At 32.0% G+C, this 21,520-nt stretch overlaps 2 protein-coding genes across 4 annotated transcripts; one reads left to right on the top strand and one right to left on the bottom strand.

Moving 5' to 3' along the window:
- LOC123718570 (transcriptional repressor CTCFL-like) lies at positions 1-9,636 on the top strand. Its single transcript, XM_045675195.1, has 16 exons — positions 1-160; positions 561-671; positions 856-992; positions 1,265-1,393; positions 1,781-1,867; positions 2,052-2,122; positions 2,544-2,713; positions 2,965-3,101; positions 3,483-3,633; positions 3,845-4,011; positions 4,336-4,472; positions 4,950-5,068; positions 5,309-5,418; positions 6,370-6,577; positions 6,758-6,891; positions 7,841-9,636. Exons 2-16 carry the CDS (start codon positions 569-571, stop codon positions 7,988-7,990), a joined length of 2,010 nt encoding a protein of 669 aa, XP_045531151.1. The 5' UTR covers positions 1-160; positions 561-568; the 3' UTR covers positions 7,991-9,636.
- Positions 9,637-10,043: 407 nt separating this feature from the next.
- On the bottom strand, positions 10,044-21,466 carry LOC123718454 (SET and MYND domain-containing protein 4-like). 3 transcript variants are annotated; one of them, XM_045674950.1, is made up of 15 exons: positions 21,035-21,301; positions 20,554-20,821; positions 20,254-20,434; positions 19,790-19,940; positions 18,681-18,833; positions 17,305-17,442; positions 15,505-15,706; positions 15,209-15,392; positions 14,042-14,138; positions 13,369-13,555; positions 12,456-12,603; positions 11,904-12,041; positions 11,278-11,357; positions 10,814-10,890; positions 10,044-10,378 (listed from the first exon to the last, which is right to left on the bottom strand). In XM_045674950.1, the coding sequence occupies exons 1-15, from the start codon at positions 21,181-21,183 to the stop codon at positions 10,180-10,182; spliced, it is 2,352 nt and encodes a 783-aa protein (XP_045530906.1). In that variant the 5' UTR covers positions 21,184-21,301; the 3' UTR covers positions 10,044-10,179. The 3 variants fall into 3 exon arrangements, with proteins under 3 accessions (XP_045530906.1, XP_045530908.1, XP_045530907.1); XM_045674952.1 differs by lacking the exon at positions 21,035-21,301 and adding an exon at positions 21,354-21,466 and having other exon boundaries at positions 10,045-10,378; positions 20,554-20,812; XM_045674951.1 differs by having other exon boundaries at positions 10,045-10,378; positions 20,554-20,812; positions 21,035-21,300.
- Between the last annotated feature and the right edge of the window lie 54 nt (positions 21,467-21,520).

Raw genomic sequence — 21,520 nt, 5'->3', positions numbered from 1 at the left:
GTGCAAGTGGCGACGATTTATACGTCTGTCTGAATTTGATGTTTGATTTTAGAAGAAAATGGCAGTTCTATTTTTTTCTATTCAGTAATAATTTAAGTTTTCTGATATAAATAAATAAAGTCATGGCGGATTAGCTCAAACGTTTTTCGGTTTCGAAAAGGTATTAATGCTTCAGTAGCCCTAATTTCAACATGTGCAATTACGTTTTCAAGATTTTCATTTGTAACTTTACTTTGGGACGACTACAGCGCCGCCTATATTTTAATTAGTTTTTGGATTATAAATGTAACGGCGTTATAAGTTTTGTGTATTTGTTGCGTGAATATTTGCTTTAAATACATTAATTATGCCCGCGATTATTTTTGACATCACTAAAGATGGCCGACTGTATATTGTAACGACTAACTAGTATGCTGCTAGTTTTCAGTTGGGACTGTAATACAGCGGCATCAAGGATGCCACATTTTCTTTTACGTGTTTTCGATATGTGACATAAAAATAAAATTTTAAGATTAAAATAAAGACGATAAATAGATTTAAAAGTTTGTGGCTTTTACCAGTTTACATCATGGCACCTCTTCGTGGAGGGAATTCTAAAAACAAAGCCTGTGTCAAGCAGGCTATGACGGTTTCTACAAACCAAACAACTCAGGGACCTTCTACCCCTAGAGGTTAGTATCTACCAGTAACATATTTTACAACAAAATGTTGGAAACCTTGCTTGATTCAATCTATAAAGCAATCTACGATAAAACACATACTTGCTTCCAAGCTTATCTATAAAGCAAATTACGATAAAATGCGTATGGTAGCTATACAATGTATGAACATGTACCTATGTTTATTTTTTTTAAGTCACCGTGAAAGAAGATATTAAGGAGCCAGAACAAAGTGTAACTTATTTTGTGGATGAAGAAGGCAGATACTATTACCAGCCTTCTGTGGACAATGAAAATCTTACCATGACTATTGCTAATGCAAATGATTCTGAAGTAAGTTTTATACTGAAATCATAATTACTTGAAATAGTAATAGGTTCTTACACCCTTATTCAAATTTATCTTTCATCTTTTTCTGTTTACTAAAAGAAACAGATGGGTTGGGATGGGTTATGGTTTAGTTAAAGGTGTCCAATAAGACTGACTTTTTAAAGGAATAAGTTGAATTTGTGATGCCTTAACACCCTAAAAATGCCTTATATGCCATGTCACACAAACTGTTGTATTTTTATTTTTGAACAAACTTGTTTAATTGTTACATGTAGCAAAAGCATATAATAGTCAATGAAGATTACCAAACAGTCACATTAGTGCCGTCGGAGACTGATATGGGTGAAGTCAGTTATGTGCTGGTGGTTCAAGATGACAAGCAAGTTATGAATATTAATATAAAGGTTAATGAGGTATTTTTAAAGTATAAGCTTGCTGTATAATTTTATATATAATATATTGGTTTTGAAGTATTTCTACATAATTACTTAATAAGTTATCTAGCTATGGTTTATATGATGGTGAAGTTTGACAATAATAGTAGGCAATTCTAACATTGATTTATCTTAACAATATCAAATAATAACTTCACAATAACACTAATGTCAATTGGTTTAATACAATGATTTATACATATATATAGTGACAGTATCATACTGGTAGTTTTACTTTGTATGCAAACATATTTTTTCTTGCTTGCTTTAAGTAGTTTTATTAAACATGCTGAGTGGCTGAATGAATATAATATATAATGATTAAGAAGATATTTTTATATATTTGTTTTATATTAGGAGGAGAATGAAGGTGATGTTTATACATTTGAAGATGAAGAAGAAATAACAGAAAAAGCTGATGAGCCATCAGATGCCTTGGCTAAGGTGAGTTAAACAAGTTTTGGAATAATTATTATTTATCTAATAAATTATATTAAATTCAGTTTTTAACTAATAATGAATAGGTCTTGCACATATAATGTATCATTATTTTACTACGGCCTATATTTTATATGAAACAACATTTGAAGGGTTGCCTCACAAATTTAATTAATTATTTTTGTTTTAGCCGAAACGTAAACAAAAGACTTCGCGGCCTAATTATAATTGCAATTATTGTAATTATGTAAGTCACAGAAAGTAAGTAACTATCTTATATTTATTTTATTGAGTATAGAGGATAAATTCACATTTTGGTACTTTTCACATTTCACACCCATTTTACCTACTCATTTAATTAGAATATTTTAGAAAGAAGTAAAACCAAGATAATGTAACAAATAATACATTGAATTTCTTGCATAGAAGAACATGCCACTTCTGAGTTTTAAATAATTATTCAAACATTCACTACATTTACATGTTAGAACACATTTTAAATGACAATTCTACACACCTGTATCTTACTTTACAACAGTCATACATACTAATCTCTTTACAGTGTTTTAACTTAAACAGAGATGAATATAGATATGATGTTTTTCTTGTATCTTGTATGCATTGTGTTTTTTACTGCATATATATAATAAATATAATTACTAATTAAATTATTATTTATTAGGTATTTGCTCTTAAGGCATATGAAGTCACACTCAGTTGACCGACCATTTAAGTGTTCTGTTTGTGATCGGGCATTTAAGACCCGGGTTTCGCTGAATAATCATACAAACACCCACAATGGTATCAAGCCACATATTTGCAAATATTGCAGCACACCATTCACTACTTCAGGTAAATATATTTATTCTTTATTGCTCATGCAATAAGATGTGGTCTAAATTAATGTAATTTAAATGGAAAGTTATAGGCTACTGAAATATAGTTTTCTCTGCGTCAGTAACTATGAAATATATATTCTTATAACTTGTTTTATTGCAAATTAATTAAATTATTATTCAAACAAACAGTACTCAGGAAGATCAAAGATACAGGCACCTGAGTGCAAGACCCCATTATTAAAATTTATTATGATAATTTCTTAGGTGAGCTTGTAAGGCATGTTCGCTATAAGCACACTCATGAGAAGCCTCACCGTTGCACACAATGTGACTATGCCTCGGTAGAACTGTCCAAACTGAGAAGACACATACGCTGCCACACCGGAGAGAGACCGTATCAGGTAACATTGATAACTGTTATTTAATATATTATAAATAAATATTAATAACATGTGTACAATGTTTTAATAATATATTTTTTAAGCAAGTTGGTTAACAGCCATGCATTTTAAAGCTATCTGTTAATTTGACTGATCTATATGAATAAACAAAATTGAATTTAATATGGAACTAGGAAATGTAAAGAATCTATTAAAACTTGATTATTTTTCTATCTATATATTATTATTATATTTGATTTATTTATTAAAAACACACATCCCGTCCGAGCTAAATATGGCTAAGTTATTGCATATTTCAGTTGTCCCTACGCAGACACCTGTGTATCATACACGGCCAGTCTCAATAGAGATAGGACGTTAAGGTATTGTTTATTATTTCAGTGCCCGCATTGCACATACGCGTCGCCGGATACGTTCAAATTAAAACGTCACTTACGCACGCATACCGGCGAGAAGCCATACAAATGCGATTCTTGTAACATGTCTTTCACCCAATCCAACTCACTGAAAGCTCACAAACTTATCCACAATGGTAAGATTTCTTAGTAAATTAATTTACCTATGTACATTATGTAATGTAATGTGATTATTGAATGTAAGTTATTTTCATTTTAATATTTATAAATGTTTATCAAAAAAAAATAGAAATGTTCAGAATTTTTTATCAAATAGTAATACAATAATAATACAATTCTAGGCTAACAAAAAAAATGTTATTATATAAGTTCTTAATATTTCTATAGTGTCAGAGAAGCCAGTGTACGCTTGCGAGCTTTGCCCGGCGAAATGTGGACGTAAAACTGATTTGCGTATTCACATTCAGAAGTTGCATACATCGGACAAGCCCCTTAAATGCAAGCGTTGTGGGAAAACCTTTCCGGACCGATACTCTTGCAAAGTTCATAATAAGGTAAGATTTTTTTTGTGTATGGCAATAAAAAGCATATTTTTTTACAGAGAAATTAAAATAAAATAGAAGAGAGGCTATACGAAGGAGACTTGCTAGCGTTATGGAAAAAAAGGTTAAAACTTTATAAGATAAATAATTTTTTAAAATAGATAAATTGCCAAAAGCATAGTTTTTAAGTTATTAATGAATTTGATTCATGTTATTTTGTCTTAAATTTACAGTGTTTAAAAAATTATTTTCTTTTGCAAATAAAATCTTTAATGTTTGGTTAGTTTTTCCAATAACTTTTATCTGTATTAAAACAATTGAATTTAAATGTTACAGACCCATGAAGGCGAGAAATGCTACAAATGCGAGCTTTGTCCCTACGCATCGACAACGCTTCGACACTTAAAGGCGCACATGCTCAAACATACTGACGAAAAACCATTTGTCTGCGATCAATGTAACCAATGCTTTAGGTGGGTTCCAAAATACCATTTAAAACTCCAATAAGCTAAGGGCTTCATTTACAATTTTTTTAAAATTATACTAAGCTTGTCACAACAAAGAGTTTATGAAGGAATTACTAAACAGCCAATAAATAACCGAAAGATACCGTGATAAATTATTATATTAATTAATTAATTTTGAAGATATTTATAAAAAACAGAGCCGGGCGTTGTGTTAACCTTTATGTTAATTTTTTGAACATGATCTGACATATTTCTAAGTTTGAAGATATGAAATTAATAGCAACAAGACTTAAGTGGCGAGTTTCATATCATTTGAATTTATTTATTTTAACTTTGCCAGTTAGAATCAACACAAAAAAATTTCGAGCCAAACAGTACCTGGTATTGGTGATTACAAACAAAAAAAATAGTATAGATTCAATGGGTTTAGTAACTATTAAATATTAAATGGTCGCTTTATTACAAAATTATGAAACATTGCAGGCAGAAGCAGCTTCTTCGTCGTCACCAAAACTTGTACCACAACCCTGACTATTCGCCAAAACCACCCAAAGAGAAAACACATGTTTGCCACGAGTGTAACCGCAGCTTTGCACACAAGGGTAATATATAATACAGCTATGCTATGCATCTTAATTCAATATTATATTTTATACCATACTCTCTATGCTATAATTTACGTTATTCATGAAAGAATAATAGTTTTGGATATCTATGTGATCAACCTATGCTTGGCCCGTCCATTTTTCATTGCATCATATGCTCCTTACGATGCCTTAGGTTACAAAAAAATAACTTAATAATGGCAAACTATCTTTTTTAAATGTAGTGATGAATTCCAGGGAACCTCATTCGTCACTTGGCTATTCACGATCCAGATTCTAATCACCTTGAGCAGGCGTTAGCCCTAAGGATTGGCAGACAAAAGAAACTTAGGCCACAATCAGAAAAAGTAAGACAATACATTGGTTTACTGCTTTGCGCAAAGTATTTAAAGAAAGTTAAAATTAAATAAGAATGTTAAACAAATTGTACATATGATCACTTACAATTAATACCATAAGTTTTCACCAGTATAGTATAAATTAGAATAAGTAATTATACCAACAAATATATTATAATAAATGATTATTAATATTGTTAGTAATTTTGAAAGGAATATAATTATGATCAGTTGGAACAGGCAGAGTTCCTTGTGGTTTTTACTGTTAAAATTAGTGAACTTATAAACTATTTTTAAAATAACTGATTTTTATGTTATCAATGTCAGATTATTGCTTTGCGGAAATTACTTTCTATAAAATGTTACTTTAATCACTACTTTGCATTTTTTTTTTAATTATTTAAATGTTTGCCTGCGTAATCTTTTTAAATGAATTTACTAAGTAAAATTTAATTCATATGCGAAATCTTTACCAATATTCACCATGTATTTTAGTTTGACGGTATTTTAATGGGTACAAAATTGTATATAAAATATAATAAGTTTGAGTATCAGTTAAATTAACCCGGAATAGGAAAATAATTTAATTGTATTTATTTTAAGCAATAATGCAAATGTATTAAATTAGACATTGCGAATGTTTAATTGCTCGGCGAATATATTTATTGCGCCACTTCATTAAGGTGATTTATAAAAAGATTATATGGAATGCTAATAATAATTACGCGAATTTTTAATAAATTATTGTACATTTCTTAAAGGAAAACCAATTTATGAACTGTAGGCCAATGAAACAGAAATGCAAATATCAGAAAAGTACTAAATTGCGAACTTATATGCAGTGTGCGACAATAAAGGAAAATATAACTTGCCAGAATTGAGTGGCAAATGCTGAGAAAAGATGAGTAAATATTAAAACTTGTTTTAATTTTGAATTAACAAAGTATTTGTATTTCCCAGACAATATGCGAAGAGAATTCCAGTCCGCTTGAAGAAGAAGTTGTTAAAATAGAAGTGGCCAGCAATGAAAATAAAGAAGATGAAAATGTGGAAATAACTGGTGAAGAAAATCAAGAGTATGTAGTCTTAGAGGTCATACAATTGGAAGATGGATCTGAGCAACAAGTGTGCCTCATCACACCACATTACTCTGACATGGAGAGACGAGGTACTATATTATTAAGTTACTATATTGATCAATAATTAAAGATATATATTGGAATATTTCATAATGCTAAAAGTTATACATAATAGTAATTATGGTAATACACATTGAAACCCATTAGACTGTTGTTATTTCATTTATAAGGCTCACAACATAATGTAAAAAAATGGTATGGTTTTGCAGAAGAAAGTGATCCAGCAAACGCCGATGATAATTCAGAAGGAACCCAAGATTTATTCTACAAAGCACAACTAAGAAAGACAATCGAACAAAATTTGAAAGCAGAAAAAGACTTAGATACTTGCTTTGGATTTGATGTAAGTTCTTTTGGATTGCTAAATACAATTGGTTTTCGAACTATTATTCCCGTCATTGCACCTGTCTGTCAGTTCTAAGTTATTTTTATTTATAATATGAAAAAAAAAACTTTCGTACTACTTGTGGACTTTACCACAAAAGAGTAACTACTTCTACTAATATTATGCTGAGCAAATTTACTACAATACAGTACATAGCTTACACTAAGATAATGTTCATTAACAGTCTTAGTGTTCTAAAATGTGTTGGTGTGTGATCTGATCTGAACTGTGATTTTGTCTGTAATACTGCACTCGTACTTATATCTACTACACCACTAGTTTTACTAACTCAAAAGGTTTAGTTTAGTAATTTATGTAATTTTGTGTAATTACAATGGATTTTACATTGCAGACATTATTGGAATATTATCAGAATCATTATTGTAATATTATCATACTTGTTATGGCGTTGTGGTATATCATATAAAGTATAGGCCCTTTTACACCCCCAAGAATCTTTGTATCTCACACTAAACATTTAGTATTTTATTCTATAATCATATATGAATCCAACTTTTAAAGAAAAAAGGCAGACCTTGTGAAGAGTTTTCGATGCATCTAGAAATAGAGTAATACAAACCTTTTTATCTTCAAGAGCTTGCTAGTAGTTATGATTTTAGTAATCCTATGAACTTGATATATAATTAAGTGTTATTTTCTAAATCAAAAAATAAATAAAAGTAGTATTTCTTTAGTAGTAATTTAATAATTTGGTTACAACTTACTTATTTTAAATAATAGGAAATATATATGTTAATTACCCTATATTTAATGAAATGAGGAAGGTCAAGGTAGCGTTGTATGCTGTACAGGCATTTGCTTTGTCTTATAAGAACTATTAATATTTAAGTTTTAGCATTTTACCCAATTAGCTTCCCATTTTGTATGTATATTGTTTAATTTGCAGGAAGAAGAAGAAGAAGAAGAGGAGACCGTACCCAAATTTGAGCAACAAGAAAATAAAGGATACTTTAGACTCCAGTATGAGTTAAGCGATGAAGAAGATTTCACACTTCACTATGAGTCAAGTGATGCATCTGAAAAAGATGGTGAGTAATGCCATCAAAATGTGTCTAAGCGTTTAGTACACAAATAATCATAAAGTATATTTAAGTTAGAGCAATTGAATTGGGGACCGAGTAATGCCTCAAAAAGCTGAAAGAACTCACAAGGGTGCATATCCAATGTTTTTTTTTAAATTTTGTATGTTTATTTCTATAAAAAACATACATTGTTAATTTTATCCTTTAATCATTTTGTATTTTACCAGCATTTAATATAAATGCATTTACATGATTAGTCCGCTTCTATGACGAAAAATAACTCCTTAACTACGTTTAGGAAACTCAAAAATACGCCTTTGGTTAAATACATATCTGCCATTTTAGATTTTTAGACCAATTTTTTATAAGTGACAATAGGACGGAGGCTGTACTGTATCTTCCTATACCTGTGATAAGTATTAATGTGGAAAGTGCCAATGAAGTACTGTACCTAATTTGTTGTATTTTATTAAATTAAATAAACTTCCTTTGTGGCTAAGTGGTTTTATGAAATTTCCCATTTGCCTGGTTGTTTTAACATTTTAGGGCCGGAAGATTTGAATGGATCAAAACAACTTTTTTTTGATATGTTTAAGATCTCCCAAAAAAAAAAAACATTAGGATATGCACTTAAAATTACATATTAGTTTGTCTTGCAATTGTATAAAAATCGTTATTTCAGTGATATTTCAAACTAAAAACTGTTCGTTTACAATCAATGTGGCCTTTGACAAACCAAAAATGTATTTATCAAATCATTGGAAATTATGTTTTTTTAAAGTATGACGCATAGAACTAAATATAATACTTATTACCGCAATAATCAGTTATAGATCAAAAAACAGCGAAATAATCATATAGTTATAGTAAGTTTTGGTAATGTTAATGTACATATTTAATACACAGAGACAGAACTTTTAAAAATCGTTATCTGTGTCTGAAACTCCTGAATAGTGTTATGATGCTTTATATAAATGCATCCATAAGAATCTGCATAGATGATTCATTGGCAAGAATTTAATCATTTTTTACACAAAAGCTATTTTAGATTAATACAAATATCATAGACTTGATGTAGTAAGCTTAAAGCTAACTTAAAATTCAAGAATCTTGTTAAGCTGGACATTTAAAGGATTTTTTATATCTGTGTGAGTTATTTCTATGAAACTTGTACTAGTCTCACTTCTGAAAATGGTGGTTTGTTAATCAAAAGAGAATTGTTACTGTCCCATGTTTGAGTAGCTTCTGTGTAACTTAAGCCCTGATGAAATTATATACATAGAAAGTTAGAGCAGACAAATTGTAATTTGAATTTTGACATCTCAAGTACAATGTAAGGAGCTTCAAATGTAACAGCTGTTATCGCCCTTCATTGTAAATAAAAGATAATTTTAACCAATAACAATAGTATATCTATGATGTATGTGGAAATTGTAAATACGTAAGTTGTAATAATTGTGAATTTAATTATGTATTGCTAATATATCTTTACGTTAGATACTTTAAAATCGCCTATAACCTATTCCATTCATACTCCTGTTATTTTCACTTAGGGAGCGTTCAAGTATTACGTAACAAATTTGGGGGGGCGGTCCTCTTGTAAAACGTTACGATGCGGGGCGGGGATTGAATTACGCGTTATTGATAATATTATTTTCGACTTTCCAGTTACTTTACACCACATAATGGTAAGTTTTAGGTATAAAGAGTTACTGGGGGTGGTCACGTAACGTTTTACTATTGGATATAGAAACGTTACGGCGCGTTTCACGGGGGGGGGGGGGGGGCAAGCTACTGTCGTGAGTGAAGTAATACTTGAATACTCCCTTAGCCATGGGCATTTTCAATAAAAATCACAACCCAAAAAAAATTTTTAGTATTTTAATAAGCGTCTATCCGTTGTGTAATAATAAGAAAGTTATTTAATAAAGAAATTTAGTGTCTTATGTTTTTTTATTTCCTAAATTTTAGCTTATTACATAATTCATATAAATTTTAATGTATTATATATTTATTTGTACATCTTTTATCTTACGTACCATAAAATATGGTACAAGTCTGAAAATTATGAATTAAATGTATCTAAAATGATTGTCACTTGATAGTTAATATGGGAACAGGAAAAACGGTTAGTTAAAAAAACAGTTGATTACAAAAGAGTTTAAAAGGATAACCATACATAATTCCAATACTACAGAGAAGTTTATATTTTAAGATTATAATGCAGGATGTGATGTATATTATCAGTTTGTGATAGTCCAGCCGCTGTGTCTTGCACAAGGTCACCAACTACTCGCTCTTGGATCACCAACCGCCGAACCAATGGTTCCCATCCCCCATAGTTTAATTCAGTCAACTGTATGGCTTTACGAACTATTTTGTGTGTCTCCAAGCACCACTCCCTGTAAGAGACGAGAAAAGTTGTCTTTTGTTAACATAGCTTTTACACATTAAGAAAACACTTTCTAAACGGATTGAAGCTATGTATTATTTTTAAAAACTTACATATAATTATTTACATAATTTTAATCGACGTTTCGCGTGCTTTACAGCGTGCGTGGTCACAGTGACTGAAGACAAAAGGTGTTGACTGTCGAATCGACCAAAAGATGACGATAAATTATAAGTTAACTCAGAACCTATTTCAGGGTTTTATCTATTATCTTTTACGAATTACTGTTTCTTTGCTTATTTTGAATCAGCGGATAGGATCAGAGACGAGAATTATACCAAAGTATGACTGGATGCAAAAATTGTAAATTAAAGTGCTAAGTTTTAGAAATTCATAAATTGACTTATTATTTTGCTCCTCCTTATATGATAACAAAGTTTTGTACCTATAAGCCGAGTTCCGTGGTGCATTTAGTATTCGTTCCAACATCACATCTGACAGTTTTCGTAACTCGTGCGCCACCTAAAAACCGAAAATATATACAATAGAATTTTGGTAGACAATTTTTTTTAAGTATTTTTATATTGTAAATACGACAGTGGCGCTTCTGCCCAACACCCATTTTATGACAGTGTACAGTTTTGTGAAATAAGATACGATTCGCTGTAGGCATAAGGTAGACAGGCGAGGTACAATTCGCAGTCTTCTGGGCATTTGTCGTGAGATTTCTCGAACCAAGTTCTCGTTTCTACTCCAGTATTCGTTCTCTACGAGATTTCAGATCTGAGATCCTGGTGCCAGGGATGTTGCATGTGATATATGGAAGTTTATATATAGAAAATAGATCACCCTTGGTGTGAATTAATTGTATTTTATAATCAAAACTGATAATATTATTTATAAACTCACCTCAACACTAAATGAACCATACTGATATTCGAGACTTTGTATGTTTTGCTTTATCAGTTCCACGCTCTTGCTAAATTCCCCTTAAATACAAAGCGTGATATTTATATGCTATGCATTAATCTTTATTATATAATCATGTTAAGTTTAAGAAAAAACATGCAAGAAAAAATATAAATTATTATTACAACTGCAACTGTAACTGTGTAGAAAATTCACATATAAAATACAGGAAAAACATCACAAAAGGAAAAATCTAAATAAAAAGTGTCAACATATGAAACAAGGGATATTTTTAAATAAAAATAATAGCGCAGTTTGCCAAATTCCGAGAGCGTGATAATGTTTATGAAATAGTTGAGATCAATCGATTATATAACCTTTTTGCATATGCTTGGTGAATATTATTAAAAAATATATAAATCCCTTGCTGCAGAGCAGGGGTCATAAACAACCTCTGGGAAAGTCGCACGCTAAAGCCAGGCCAACACTCTAAATAAAAAATCTATTTTTCGTTTGATTTGATATTAAGAAAAGTTGCAGTTACAAATAAATGTTTTCTACAGTCCAGGCCAATTTAATGTCTTTGAATATTTTAACAATATTTTATTACAAATTAAAAACCTTACCGGCATCTGCATAAGATTTAGCCAATCTATCAGCTGCGGCGCGTAATGAGGCATGATGTCTGTACCACACTTGTTGCTTTAAGCGATACGAAGATTGCATTAGTTCACACCCCTCTTGCGGCGATTTCGCTTGAATTGCTATTATTAATGTAATAAATATATGGGAACTTTTAAAATATATACAATAGGCTATTTGAGTATGAAACATTGTGTTATTGAGAGTGATCTACTTAAACTTACATAAATATCAAATTCATAATAACATAAATAAACATGAATATTATTAAACTACATTACAAGTGTCTACCAGAAATAACGCGTGGATGCATATCTCAAACTTTTTTTTTATAGAACAGTGGGCAAACGGGCTGGAGGCTCACCTGATAATTGATACCGCCGCCCATGGACACTCTCAATGCCATTATTGCCACTCTCAAATTACTGAGAGCATACCTAATTTATAATCCCCAAATATTAATCAACAATATTGCATACATACAGGTCAGATAAAGGGCGCTAATAATATCAAATATAGCAGTAAATAAAAGAGACCTTGAAAAGCCAGTTCTTCAGCCCTGTCCAGTATAGCTAGCGCCTTTTCCGGAAAGAAGTCCGCATTGCAGTGTTGACAATGCGCTTTCTTGCCTTGCCACAACACTGGCCCTTTGCATGATTGGCATGCATATGCAGCGAATAACATCTAGAATATTTCGAATAAAAAGAATGGTTTTTCCCACAAAGTTATTACTAATGTGATAGCTACGCAATATTTGAACCATGTTAATCCTGTATAAAGAAACGAATTGTATACCAACATGTTATGAATAATAATAAAACTAGCAACTATTGTGAACTCAGCCAAACAAATAGGTCTACCTCGATGTAACCTTATTAATAACGAATGCCCTCGCGTGGGCGGCTCCTCGCTATGTTGGTGTGTCTTCATCCAAAAGTTGTGACCTCCACCTCAGTTTCTTGCTTGTAGCCGCAGATCCAGATTCATAAGAATCCTAAATAGTTACACTCATACAGCTCTCTTGTGAGGCGTAGCTGATCGTACCCACCGTAAGCGGAACAAATGGAGTCGAGTACATAAGTGAATACAAAGTATACTCGAAAATTTTCAATTGTCACCTTTAGTAGTGCGAAATAAGATTTGCGTATGTCATGACTGATGGGACGCAAATTTATTTATAACATTTTTTTTTAATTTGTCTCAATGCATTTTAGGAATTTCAGCCCTAGATTAAAAAAAATATCTCTGGTACTGGTCACCTACTTCTCTTTAAAATATACGACCCATATAACAATTATATAGACTTTTAAGAATTCAGTAAACAATATACGAATTTTATGTTTGATAATGAGGCAGAAAAAGCTAAGAGTGTGATCTATATGAAAATTAATTGTAAATATGTACTTTAAGAGATACAGATTACTGAGTATACAGGAATAAAATACATACAGCAAACTGTTGTTGCTCGACATCCGCGCAGGCGCTGCACATACATTGGAACATGTACTGCGCCCGTAAGTGGGCGCGTCTTTGAGCCGTTGGTTCACGTGCGCGATGCGGCCCATAGCAGTTAAACACTTCCGCACCGGCCGATAGTTCTCGCGCACAACGGATTATTAATCGATTCTTGTAGAAACTGTAATCGTAGTATATTTTATAGAATAAAAGGCAAATGTGCAAGCGACTCGCCTGTTGTGGAACTTATCTAATTATTTCTCATAAGTTCTGACTATGTCTTCTACATAATTTATTTTTGTAATTACAATTCTTAGGACTAATAGGCATTGAATTTTCTAAGCACCAAAAAAGCTCCGTACTTTGAATTTTTTTTTAATAAACTAAATATGATATCCCAGAACTAATTTAAGAAATAATAATCACTATTTAAACGACTTTACATTTTTTTTTATACACTGACACTGTCTAAATGCTCACAAGTGCGCTGGGAAGAATCTCGTAGCTGGTTCCTCAATGTACGCGAATGTGGTACGCGACAAAAAGTGCCTAAACGTTGTTGATTTAATATTATAAAGTAAAAACTACTGGTACTTCAAAAATTATTTCTCTTAAAATAGATCATAATAAATAACACGCAATATATTAAAAAATAATTGCTACTCACGTATTAATAATGTTGGGGTCGCAAGAATGGTTCATCATTGCAGCTGAAGGATATATTGCAGTCGCACGGCGCACCTCTCTTTCTGTAACTGTACGTCCTAGAAAAACGTGTTTTTATAGAACAGAAGAACATAGAAATCTTTTTTGGAGGTTTAAATAAAAGAAGAAAGACCTTTGCGCACTATATTTTACAGTAAGATCGCACAGTGATTATTTGTTTACGTTACGTTAAATATTATATAATTACATAAGTTATTAGGCTGCTTTCAAGCGATTTCTTTTAAGCAAACCCTAGTATGGATAAAATATTCACTAGAGATATTCAAAGACTAGTAATATCTAAAAGGAATATTAATAAAAAGCTAAAAGTAAAGGAAGGAAATGTTCAAAAAGAAGATTCTTAAATAAATTTAAAAACTGAGCTTGTCTGATGTCTACAGGTAAGGATATCCAAAGCAGAATACTTAAGCACAGTAAAGGAGGAATGATTGAATTCAGTTGAATCGAAAGAAGTGTTGGCCTTGGCTCGGTGCACCACTCATACCTGAGGTCACATTTAACAGTTGCTCGTATGGTGAATGACACATAGTAGGGCCGCATTAAGGCCAAAAATCAAATTGGGAGATGCTGATCATCTACTTGCCGATTAAGAAAAATTACATGATCACGACAGACAAACATACAGAAAGAGGGCCATGCCCTGGGGGGTTGTAGCGCAACTGTTTATTAACCAGGTTTGAGCTTGAAATCGCTAAGTTCAAACGTTCAATATCTGGCTGTGCATTGGACTACTTTTCTAGACGTTATCAACTATATTTCATAGACAACTGTGCAATTTGTGTGTTTATAGAAAATCGGCCATTATTATATACAATATTAACAACTTGTTATCAGTTTACTACAGTCAAAATCTGCTATAACGACATCGAAGGGACTACCCTTTCTAGGGAAGATTTTGTCTAGAGAGCTTGATATATTCGGTACCAAATCGCAATGTTAAGCAAAAAATAAATTTAAATAGGTTTTCATTACTGGAAAAAAAAATTTTTTTTGTCGGATCTGTTATATTATTATAATTAATTTATTAATTGTGGTGTGAATAAGAATGTAACTTATAGTGTAGAAAAAATATTATATAAATATTTCTAAGACTTTTTGTATACAATACCAGTTCCGTCATCGTAAGTAGAAAGGCTTAACGCCGCGTGTCCATTGCATACAAGTTGGCCCATACATCGTAACATAAAACCGGCCGCGAACATTTTCCTCTCCCTATCATTCAATGGACCTGATTCAAACGTCTCAAAGAATGACGTAAACCTCTCCAAGTATAAAATTAACATTGTTGCGGTCTAAAATTAAAAAAAAAACGTAATTTCAAAAGAAATTTCAGCATAACCTCTAAAACTACTATATCATGACAATCAAGAAAATTCATGATTCGAAAATACAGTAAATACATACCACAGCATACTGTATATAATCGGTATTGTTCATCTTATCGAAGTTTGTAACCAAATTGAACATCCTGTAGAAGTCTGGTGTTTCAGCCCTGTATATGTCAATTTTGTCAACTTGACTGTAGCTCTTGAAAAGTTCATACGCTGTGGGCTTTGCCAAACTCATTGGTGTTGGTAGACCGTGGTACTGACTTATCAACAGCACCCTGTAATGGGAAAAAATATTTATAAAGTCATATTTTTGTATGCACAAAAACACATCTCAACCTCGCCTGTTATGAGTATAATGCGCTGATTCTTGCAATTCTGATTAAATGAGGAATTGCTTGATAAACTGTATTGTCTACAAAATTTCTGTAACCCTTTTATAATCGGTCTAGAAAAGTACGACCACAGAGAGCGGTCGTAAGCGTCTAGGCTGGTTACCTATTCGTCAGGGCGTGATACACATACAAGTTCTGCAGCGTTCGCAGTGAAAAAGATACGCGATCATACAGATCTATACAGCAAAGCTCGTTTATTTCAGCTATTTTCATAGCATGATATCATACGGTGTTATTTTGTGGGGTAATGCAGTTATATTTGTTGATATTTGTAGTGCAAAAGCGGCCTATAAGAGCGATCTGTGGGTTGTCCCCTCGGGAGTCAGTCCGAAGGAAGTTTTAAGGAATTACATATTTTGACATATGCGTAAAAATGTAGCTTTAAAAATAATAGTAGCTTCCATAATTACAGTACTCGTAATAAAGACAAAATTAGCGCACCAACCACAAGGCTGCATAAAACGAGTAATTCTTTCCAAGTTAATTGTATACGTTTTTTCAACAAAATCCCTACTGAGATACAAGTGTTGTCAATAAATAAATTTAAATCGTACATTAAAGTAAAACTGCTTGCTAAGGCGTATTATAATATAAATTAATATTTAAACGACCCTAGCTAGTGCTTAGATAAAATTGCTCCAGTATAAAGAGGTAACACGACTGAATCTCTCAGCTGCATTTTCAGACTCTGGGGCGATCGTCAACAGCCACTACTGTTTTAATGTAAAGTGGGAACAAACTGTGATCCATGTGGTAATAAATTATTTCGGTATAATTAGAATTATTATTATTTTCTTATGTAGCCAAGTTCACATTTCTAAGATATGGGCTCATGTCATGCTCGCTTAAATGTCATTGCTTGTGGCGGCGTCCATGCGTCGGGTTGTCTCTGCCTCCCTAAAATATGGCGAGGGGGCCCGATGGCTGGCCATGCGTCATACTCGTGAACAGGTGCTACTTTGTGACTGGCCGTACTTGAATTCGTGTATGCGGTGATGTTAGTTATTTTTGACTATGTATTTGCGTGTTGTTCCCTATATCACCACACTGATGTCATGTGGAACATGGTGTGATGGTTGCAGCTCCTTACAAACGTTGTGTAATACAAAGAGAACTTGGCGATTAACAAGAGGGGCGGAGAGTTTATTGCCAGCTTTTCTCCTCCGTTCTACGCCCTTTATTTGAGAACTGGCAGTAAATGTAAAATTAGAAGCATTTAATGTATATTTCTTTTTTGACGTTCATAAGTGTACATTGTGTTACCTATATGAATAAATGATTTTTGACTTTGACTATAACATGTTGTCCATCACATCTATTCCTTTGTCCTGTTCGATCCTGAAAACTCCTTCTTACTTCAAAAAGAGAAGATGTCTGTTAGATGTAACACAAACAAAAATTCTAACGAATTAACATGAGACAAGAAATCACTGCTCCGACATCGACAACAAAAAAATAACATTGATCAAAATATGCCATACCGTAAAGCCAAGTGTGCGATGCCGATAGTAGGGAAGAGGTCACTCTGAGCTCCGACACACTCCCACTTATGAAACATGGTGAACGCTGTACTCCTACAAGCCTCACTACAGTAAACGCTCCGTGAACAACTACTGCATCTAAAAAATACATATTAATATTTTTAAACACCAATTACTATCACCATTAAACAAATTTCAAATACTTCACACTCATAAATAGTATAACGTAAATTAAACAATGTAAATTTTTAGATAGACCTTGTTTTTTTATTATTTATTACTATAATATTTGTTAATTTAAAAGAAAATAAGTAACAGAAATGATTAAGGATACAACAGGCGGATTTAACGCTAACAAGCGATCTCTTTCAGGCAACCCTAGTAAGGAAAATACTTACCAAACTTTATCTAAAGTAATACAAAAAAGAAAACTAAACTTAAACTCAAACAATAATAAAATAAGTTAATATCAGTCATGAATCACATTGCAATAGAAAATAATAAGAACTAAATGAATATCAAAAGTCACGATTGAGCAAGATGTGATATGGTGAACAAGTGTTTATGTAGAAGACTTTTAAAAGAGTTTAAGGAGGTTGCCAATCGCATGGAATAGGGGAGCGTATTCCACAACTTAATGGCGGAAATCCTAAACGAGTTTCCTAAAAAGGATGAGCAGAGCTATGGAATTTCCAAAAAGCATCTAGTAGAGGAGCGAAACATATAGTTATAAGGATCTGACAATTTGAATTCAGGTCAAGATAGTAGGGAATTTCAAGAATTTTAGGATTGAAAAGAATTGAGTATAGTTAAACTATATGAGCGTCACGTTTGAGTCAGTTTTATTGTTTCTAAATTTAGGCCCATGGTCATATTTTTTCTGCATCAATCTTATCAAGCAACTCTTCATTCATATCTGAGGTGCAAGAACACACTCTTGAAGCAGAAGTAAAAGGTTGCATAGTTTTAATGCGGATAGGAAGGTAATTTGAAAGACGTCTCAGAGCAATGGCGTATAATTTGAGACTAATTTCTTTTACGTGATGACCGCAGGACGTTTTGTTGTTTTGTTTTTAGTTTATTCTTTGTATTAGTTATGAGTTTTGATTTAACTTAACTTTAAGAATTGAAAACTGGGAATAAAACATATTGCTTTATTTTTAATACAAGTAATAGAAAGTAAACTCTATATAACGGCGCTGAAAGACCAAATACTATCTCGAACCTCATAAAACTACTTTATTTGCTTTAAAAAATATATATAAAAAAAATTCAATTAAACCGCCATTGACGGCTAAGTATATATTTTATAAATTTATCTACCATAAAGTTTCTTCGAAGAAGTAGTAATAACATTTTTCGTACAAATGACTTACGGTAATGGATTAATATCTGGTTGGCAACACATCTCACATACTGGATCGTCAGAAGGAAGCGTGACCCATGCGTAAGGTTTTTCTGAGAATAAAACATCACCTCGCTTTAAAGCTTCCTTCGCGATCACATGACGTCCTACTGTGTCGTTGTTCCTAAATAATAACAAAATAAATATATTACAGAATGGATTAAGTATTTTATTTTATTTTAATTAAAATTTTATCTATCTAATGTGTTATTATCATAAAATGCTCACAAAACCGTGGACATTAAATTATTTCCATAACACAACATGTTATCTAATATAGAACCCCGTGTGTTATACCAATGACAATGATTTATGTAATTTTTTAATACAGTTGCTCAAAAAGTGACAAATAGTGACATATAGCGTTTGGAATGTGGGACACACTCGTGCATTTTCTTTACCTTTTCCCCACTCGTGCGTTCTCTTTCCCAACTGTCACAACAATGTCTATTAAAAAGAAAAACCAACCATTAAAAGTTTTCTAATAAATAAATATTTCTAAAAAGAAGCTAATTAAACTAATTAAAACTTATTTATTTCAATATCAGATTTAATGAGATAAAAAAGTTCTACTGAAGACTTTGCTGTATGGGCATAGTTCCCTTTGCCTACCTAGAATGGGTGAAGAAAAAAATATATATATCTGCTTATATTCTTTTACGGTTGGCGCCACTTTCCAAAAATTTTCTTGCTAGTTTAGTTGTTTGTTGCACAAAATAAGTAATTTCGACGATAATTTATTTGAATTAACACCACCCGAACACAGTATAATTGCACAAAATGCTTCGGAGAACATTTTATTAAGTCTAAGAGTCGTTACATCTACATACAACGAATTTATTGCGTGGAGATAAGAGAAAAAATCAAATAGTTTTATTAAATTGCTTAATTTTTTTGCAACTGTATTAAAAATAGTTGTTCAGTACACGTGAGGAACCGTCATTTCAATTTGTTCCAACTGTCAATCTTTTTCGGACCATTTGCTGGAACTCTTTGAAATGACAGGCTTTCCGCACTTGTAATGAAATATACTATTCCAAATGTCCAACCTTTTATATTGGATAGAAAACAGAGACATACTTTAGTTCAATTGACATTGATGCTGCATTGAATTGTGGGTTGACACCATTAAGACATTCAGGTAGTACGACATTACATTCATCAAGTGAATGTGTATCTTCTCCAGTATGTATTTTTCTTTCCAATAGTCGTACATGCCGTTCAAACTCAGCTGTAAAATAAATACAGTCACTAGAAATATGTTTTTTTTAACAATTGGAGAGGTTCTTTTATATGTTTAAAAAGAATTGTTTAACTGCTTTTGTGACATAAGTGTACTAGCTTACCTATATGAATAAAGTTATATATATATAATAAAGTTTATTTAAATGAACAATGGCTTTGTTTACATAAAATTAGGTTAAGAGGATTGTATTTCTTTATATAGTGTTGCTTTTAAGAACAATTTTTTTGCATAGAGATTACAGTTTGGTTTATGCATAGATACATTACTTTTACTTAAGTTATTTATAAATCTGACATACCCATTTGTGATGCTGACAGATTAAGAGAAGATGCGTGTTTTGAGGCACATAAAATAGATTCTCGGGAATTCTTAGTCTGGTTCAGCTCGATGTAGCAGTCAGCCTTTCGTAAGAGCAACTTATGTAACATCTCCCTCTTGTAACCACTTGCAATGGAAAGATCTATATCGGCAAGACATTCCTACACAATAAATGTAATTTAAAATCTGAACGTTAAGTTTAAACAGATCATTAAACACACTGGAAAGCAATAGTTTATATGTATTATTTTCAATAAAATGTTTTTTTGTATTTCCTTACCTTGAATCGTTTCAGTCTAAGCAAAGCAGCAGATCTGTTTGCAAGAGCTAAGGCATATTCTGTATCATTCTGATTAGCATATATCACACTCTTGGAATAGCATTGGTAGCTATCATCTACTAAGTTAGCATGATACTTATCATTTCCTTGCTGTCTCCATAAAAAAGAAACTTGGTTACATTTTAGTGCAGTATCACTTTCAGATGTCTTCCTAGCATATGATAAATTCATTTCATGTAACCATTGCAACATTATTTTTCTGAAATATCTTAAACATTATAGAAAATAATGAAGCGTTAACCGCTTACTATAGTTAAATATTATAGAAGAAGTTTTCTCAATTTTTATAAACACTATGCTACTGTATGGTTGATACTAACAACAAATTGACTTTACATTTTATGTTTAGTAAGTGACACGTTATTTAGAACTAATAACTATTGCACGTGAATTACATGTATATTCAGGTAACAATACTTACTTAACACCCTCATTGTTATAAAAATAGTTCATAGTATCGATTTCATTTTCGGTTGTTCTGTCGATGTTTTTCTCTTCTGAAGACAGTAGAAGCAATAAAACTTCCCATTGTTTCGCACAATCCTGTGTTTTATAGGTACTCGCGCTCATCGTTGTAATTTTAATAATAAGAACTCACAACTCGATGTGACTAAATTATGATAATATTATGGTTTATGTTTTTGCGGTATACTTTGAAAAAAAAATGTTATTGATTCGTAGTCACAGACTGTAGTAAATAGTTTGTAAGACATGTGATACTACTGAAATCTTATACTTACATTAATGTATATGGTGCAACACCATCCACCTTTGATGTGGTCAGTCAACTCTTACAAGGTACAGGACCAAACGGCGATTACCATGACAATATTTGTCCTGTGGGCTCTCCCCTTAACGACTGTACTGTCAGTTGTCATTTATAAAGGTTACTTCTATTTTGACATTA

Source organism: Pieris brassicae, chromosome Z (genome assembly GCF_905147105.1).
Source record: "Pieris brassicae chromosome Z, ilPieBrab1.1, whole genome shotgun sequence".
NCBI classification, from domain to species: domain Eukaryota; kingdom Metazoa; phylum Arthropoda; class Insecta; order Lepidoptera; family Pieridae; genus Pieris; species Pieris brassicae.
Note: the sequence above shows the minus strand (reverse complement) of the source record. Positions and strands in the feature narration are given on the sequence as shown.

Bases quoted from the DNA above. Each gene is read 5' to 3' on its own strand.
- LOC123718570 (XM_045675195.1), top strand. From the start codon at position 569: ATGGCACCTCTTCGTGGAGGGAATTCTAAAAACAAAGCCTGTGTCAAG. The intron at 4,473-4,949 runs GTGGGTTCCAAA...GAAACATTGCAG, and splicing joins CAATGTAACCAATGCTTTAG to GCAGAAGCAGCTTCTTCGTC. The intron at 6,578-6,757 runs GTACTATATTAT...ATGGTTTTGCAG, and splicing joins CTCTGACATGGAGAGACGAG to AAGAAAGTGATCCAGCAAAC.
- LOC123718454 (XM_045674950.1), bottom strand. From the start codon at position 21,183: ATGAGCGCGAGTACCTATAAAACACAGGATTGTGCGAAACAATGGGAA. The intron at 14,139-15,208 runs GTATTGTATACA...ACGTTTTTCTAG, and splicing joins TACTTACGATGACGGAACTG to GACGTACAGTTACAGAAAGA. The intron at 10,379-10,813 runs GTACAAAACTTT...CGTCTCTTACAG, and splicing joins CCACGGAACTCGGCTTATAG to GGAGTGGTGCTTGGAGACAC.